This window comes from Arabidopsis lyrata, assembly GCF_000004255.2.
Source record: "Arabidopsis lyrata subsp. lyrata unplaced genomic scaffold ARALYscaffold_6, whole genome shotgun sequence".
Taxonomy (NCBI): Eukaryota; Viridiplantae; Streptophyta; class Magnoliopsida; order Brassicales; family Brassicaceae; genus Arabidopsis; species Arabidopsis lyrata.
This window is the reverse complement of record NW_003302550.1, coordinates 12,627,965-12,633,964: the sequence shown is the minus strand read 5'-3', so window position 1 is coordinate 12,633,964 and position 6,000 is coordinate 12,627,965. Positions and strand designations below refer to the sequence as shown.

Below are 6,000 nucleotides of genomic sequence, written 5' to 3'. Positions count from 1 at the left end.
TGAGTCTCAACAACTGTCGGAGTGTCTTCTAACACATCAGTTTCTTCAATAACAGAGTCCTTATGTATCTCTGGGGATGGAATCGGAGATGTAATCGTGGAGTCAACCTGATTCTCAGCCTCATGATGCAACGGACTAGGATCATCTTCAACCGGAATAACTCCGATCACCGGAGTTAACACTTCTGTGTCTTTGGAGAGAGAAGTCGTGGTAGGAGAAGCAAACGGGAAAGTATCTTCTAAGTACCGAACATCACGAGATACAAAGAAAACTTCACGGTCTAGATCATAAAGTTTCCATCCTTTCTTGCCATATGGATAGCCTAAAAACACACAACGCCTACTTCTTGAAGCAAACTTGTCACCCTTATGATCAAGATTATGAGCATAGGCAAGACATCCAAAGACCCGTAGATGTGAATATGAAGGAGAATGCCCGTATAATCTCTCAAACGGAGATGCACCTTGAAGCAATGGAGAAGGTGTCCTATTAATAATATAGCCAGCAGTAAGTATGCATTCTCCCCAATGGTCAATTGGTAAATTTGCTAGAAACCGCAAAGCTCGAGCAACATTCAAAATATGGCGGTGCTTGCGTTCGACACGGCCATTGTGTTGCGGAGTGTGTACACACGAAGTCTCATGAACTATTCCTTGCATGCGGAAGAACTTAGTAAGGCACATAAACTCACTCCCATTATCACTTCGTATAGATTTCACTTTCTTGGAAAATTGGCACTCGATTAATGCTAAGAAGTCTTGTACATATCGTGAAACTTGAGTCTTATCGGCTAGTAGATAAAGCCACACCGCCCGAGAATAATCATCAACAATAGTCAAGAAGTAACGTGATCCACAAAATGCCGTAGTGCGATAGGGTCCCCATAAATCAATATGAATTAAATCAAAGACTTCTTTTGCATTATTAGAACTATCCGAAAAAGACTGACGAGATTGTTTTGCCCGTAGACAAACATCACAACTCTTAAATAAAAGCTCACTATTATTATTAGAAACACCATGGACTCCCGAGATCATTCCAGTGATTCGAGAAGATGGATGACCCATACGTTTGTGCCACAAACTCAAATTTTCCGTAACACTCGTTTGCAAGGCTGCCATCGTCTCAATTCCACGAAACCGGTACAGCCCCTCTCCCTCTCGTTCACCCGACCCAATCACCATCCTCGTAATGCGGTCCTGCAAGATCATAAGTTTATCAGTCACTTGTCCAACTAAATAGTTATCGGTGACGAGCTGACAAAACGAGGTCAAGTTAATATGAAATCCCGGAACCAAATAAACATTTTTGATAGAGATACGGGAAGTTAATTGCACAGTGCCCTGTTTCGTTGCAATGGCGTCTTCACCAGCGGGTAGCAAGACGGAGACCGGAGCAATATCACGTACATTCATCAAAAGATCACATCGGCCTGTCATGTGATGCGTTGCTCCGGTATCTAAAATCCAAGAAGTTTCATTTGTCTTACCACTTAATTGATCTGTTGCCTTTCCCGCATTGATCACTTTCTGAACAATCTTCCATTGATCATCAGTAATTCCCAGTAAACCTTGTTGATCGCTGTCCGTGATTTCCGAAGATCCAACAGCCGCAGAGTTAGCATTGATAATCTGTGTGAGATTTGCACGAGGACTTGTTCCACGTCCGCGTCCTGCTAGAGGTCCTTGTGTGCTTCGAGGATCAGGTCTATGTCGTGGTCTATCTCCCCACCAGTCTGGATAGCCCACAACTTGGAAGCAGGAAGAGGCCTCATGTCCCATACGCCCGCAGCCAGAGCATTTACGAGACGGATCGCGGTTCCCTGGACCAAACCGAGAAGAACCAGTGAAGCTTGTGTTCCGTTTTGTAACATCGCTTGTAAATATCGAGGGAGAAGTATTCAGACCAGAGACTTGTGAGGCAAATCCCATCACAACAGCTTCATTGGTTACATTCGAGCGAATTGTTTCATTCTGGGAAATCGTTTGATACACCGTATCCAAATCGGAAAGTGGAGTAATAGCACAAATCTGTGATCGAATTGCACCATGAATGGAGTCGTCAAGTCCCGAAAGAAAGTCATGAACTCGGAGAGTCTCAAGTTCCTTGTCCCGAGCCGTATTGAGATCGCATTCACACTTGCCACGACTGCAACGTTTTGAATTCATACATTCTGCAATTCCATCCCAGAGTTTTGTTAATCTTCCAAAGTATTCGTCGACCGTAGACCCGTTCTGTTTGCAACTAGACAATGAGTTACGAAGCTGTTGTAGTCGTGCTCCACTTTTAACAGAGAAGCGTTTCTTGATGATTTCCCAGAGATCTTTGGCAATTTCACGAGCTGAGATCGTTGATCTGATCTTCGGTTCAATTGTTTGTTTGATCCATCCGACAATCAAATGATTGTTAGCCGTCCAGTCTTCGAATTCAGGAGCATCGTTGGCTGGTTTAGATATGCTTCCATCAAGGAAGCCAAACTTCTTGCGTGAGCTGAGAGCCATACGCAGATTCAAGGCCCATTCGTCGTAGTTGAGTCCATTGAGAAGAGGTTAAGAAATCACAGCTCCCGGGTTATCAGTCGCTGTCAAATCATAAGGAGAGATGGTCTTATGTTTCGGGTTTGTAGTAGCCAAAGCCATCGTGAATCAAAGGGCTCTGTTTTAAAACCGGAAAATAGAGTAGAGATCGAGAAAACAGAGAAGATAAAGCCGAGAGGCTAGGATTTTGAAACAGAGAATAAGAAGCCGAGAGGCTTAGAGATTAAAACAGATAAGAAGAAGCCGAGAGGCTTTAAACGTGAGAGTAAGATGCCGAGAGGCAAAGGGGAAGAAGATTCGTGATTGTGATTTAGAAAAAGTTTTCGTTCTCTGATACCATGTCAAAGTAGAGAATTGAATAATATTCAGCTTGTATTTCATGGACCCTAAGGTCAAGTATTTATACATTCCTAAGAAACCGAAAACCCTAAACTAATAGCTTGGAGACAAAGCAAAATATACATATGAGATTTGATAATATCTACAATATAGGAAAATATCCTTAATAGAAGAAGAATAATGACGAGCTGAAGAAAGTGACGAAGGAGATGAATGGAAAGCTAAAGAAAGTAATGAAGGAGAAAGATGAAAAGCTGAAGAAAGTAATGAAGGAGAAGAATGAAGAGCTGAAGAAAGTAATGAAGGAGATGAACGAGAAGCTGGAAGAGGAGCGTTGTGAGTTAGAAGAATTAGAGGATATGAACTCAGTCTTACTTATTAAAGAACGTCAAAGCAATGATGAGATACAAGAAGCACGCAAAGAATCGATTAGGGTAATAACTATATTTTCATGTTCTTGCTTGAGTGTGTTGATGATATATGTTTTGTGGGTTTCACTTTCACATATAAGTCTATTTTTTGTTTGTGTAGGGATTGAGAGATTTATCAGGTGATAGATCACCCACCATTGGAGTAAAAAGAATGGGAGAAATTGATGAAAAGCCTTTCTTGAAAGTGTGTAGACAGAGATTTAGTGGTGAAAACGTTGAGTTGGAACAAGCCATGCTTTGTTCGAAATGGCAGAAAACACTCAAGGATCCATCATGGTATCCATTCAAACGTGTCGGAACCGGAGAAAAAATGAAGGTTTGTTCTGTCTCATGTTTAGTTCAGTTACTTTCATCTCTCTCGTATTAGATATCTTGATTCTGGTGCATGTTAGTTACATGGTTATGATGGTGCAGGAAGTGGTGGATGAAGAAGATGAGAAACTTAAGAATCTGAGAAAAGAGTGGGGAGAAGAAGTGAAGAACGCAGTTAAGACAGCACTTGTGGAACTGAACGAGTTTAACCCGAGTGGTCGGTACACTGTTCCGGTACTGTGGAATTTCGAACAAGAGAGGAAAGCAACACTTAAAGAAGGGATTGCTCACATGATAAAGGAGATCAAAACTCGCAAACGCAAGCTCACATGATTGTGTTCGTAAAGAGTTTGTTTTTTTTGGGATCTTAATTAAAGAATTAAAACTCTCCACCTCTTTTGTGTTAGTCAGAAACTAAGTGATCTAAACTCGTTAAGGATTCTTTTGAAATTCTGGTGTATTCATTATTAATATAACTTAATTTTTTATCATTGTTCATCATCTTGTGGGTTTGGTAATCTTTAGATTATTTTAGAAACAAGATGTAAAAGAAACTTAAAAATTTTCTCTTTTAGTGAAAGAAGCTTTGACTCCGGTGTTTAGTTGGAGAACAATTTAATCATTACGAAATCTTATGTCAAAACGATACAACTTCTTATTACTCTCGCTTTTAATTATGATTGGGTGGCTCAAATAAAGCTTGTTTCCTACATGCAAAGTCTCGTATTAGAGCATTTCCAACCCACCTCTATATTTGCTTCTAAACTCTATTTTAGAGGCAAATCTAATCCAACTCACTTCTATTCTCACCTCTAAAATAGAGATCTCTATTTTATTCTCTATATATAGAGGTGAGAATAAAGAATCTCTATTTTTTCCCCTATAAATAGAGTTAAACTTTTTAGAAGAAAAAATAGAGAAACACATTGGAGTAAAAATAGAGAAAACTTACCTCTATTATAAAGATAGAGCTAAAAATAGGAAAATACATTGGAGATGGTCTTAGTCTTTAAAGCTCAGAGAGATCATACAAAAATCAAATCAGAAAACTGGTGACCGTAGCTGAAGAGAAGGAGACATGTGTATGAAGAGGTAATGAAAGTTTGGAAGGAGAAAAAATTGTAGGGAAAGCTTGAAAAAATATTGAAAGAGATGAATGAAAAGCTTGACAAGAAGTGTATGATAAAAGAACGCTAAATCAATGATTGATTAAATGAAGCACACATTTAGTTATGAATCAAGCCATCATGACGAATGCGGAAAGATGTAGGCGCCATCTCTGTGATTCGGGCATATATCAGGTTTGTAAGGGAGGAGAGAAAACCATTCTACACGTGTTAAGGGATTGCCCGACGATGTCAGGTATATGGAACCGACTGGTTAGTTCGAGAAATGCCAATATGTTCTTTACCCAAACCTTGTTTGAGTGGCTTTATGGTAACATGTGGAGGCAGGAATGTCAGGGGACACGTTAAGGTCCATGCTCTTTTCTATAACGTCATGGTGGAGATGGAAGTGGAGTTGTGGTAATGTGTTTGGGGAAAACATAAAGTGTAGAAACAAAATAAAATTAATCAAAGATCTGGCAAAAGAGGTGGCTGACTCGCAATTATCTTTGGGGGACCGACTAGAAATATGGAGAGAATTGAAAGGTTGATTGCTTGGATCCCACCGGGAGATGGATGGATGAAGGTAAATACATATGGGGCATCACGTGGGAACCCGGACTTAGCAACTGCGGGTGGAGTCCTACGAAACCATAAGGGTGAGTGGTCCTATAGAGGGTTCTCAGTTAATATTGGCATATGTTATGCACCTCTAGCGGAACTATGGGACGATTTACTATGGTTTCTATGTTGCTTGGAAAAGAAGAGTGACGCGAGTGGAGTTGAAAGTGGATTCGAAGATTGTGGTTGATTTTCTTAAGACCGTGATCAGTGATTCTCACCCACTGTCTTTCCTAGTAGGTTTGTGCTATGACTTTATATCAAAAGATTGGATAGTTTGTATCTCACATGTGTATAGATAAGCTAATCGTGTTGCAGATTGGTTAGCAAACTATGTTTTTTCTTGCTTTTAGGATTTCATTTATTTGATTTTAGGCCAGATTGTGTTAATTCAATTATGTTGGATGTGTTGGAGGGGCTACATGCCCAAGACATGTTTGGATGATGTTTGAATGTAATTTCTTTTAATTTCTTATGATAATACGTCTCCCTCCCCAAAAAAAGAAAAAAAAAAGCACACATACAAATTTAAAATAAAAAGGATTTTTAAAAAGACAAACAAAAGACGCAAATAGTTTACTTGGGTAGCCTTTCACTCTAACATATATACTTACTCAGTTTCTTTTTATAAGATATTTTGGCTAAAAGCGAGTA

The 6,000-nt window shown here is 39.6% G+C and overlaps 1 protein-coding gene across 1 annotated transcript; it reads left to right on the top strand.

Annotated features, from left to right (window-relative positions):
* The first annotated feature begins 3,085 nt into the window (after nt 1–3,085).
* On the top strand, nt 3,086–3,968 carry LOC9310416 (factor of DNA methylation 5). The gene is made up of 3 exons (XM_002874303.2): nt 3,086–3,310; nt 3,408–3,623; nt 3,722–3,968. Exons 1-3 carry the CDS (start codon nt 3,086–3,088, stop codon nt 3,950–3,952), a joined length of 672 nt encoding a protein of 223 aa, XP_002874349.2. The 3' UTR covers nt 3,953–3,968.
* Nucleotides 3,969–6,000: the final 2,032 nt, after the last annotated feature.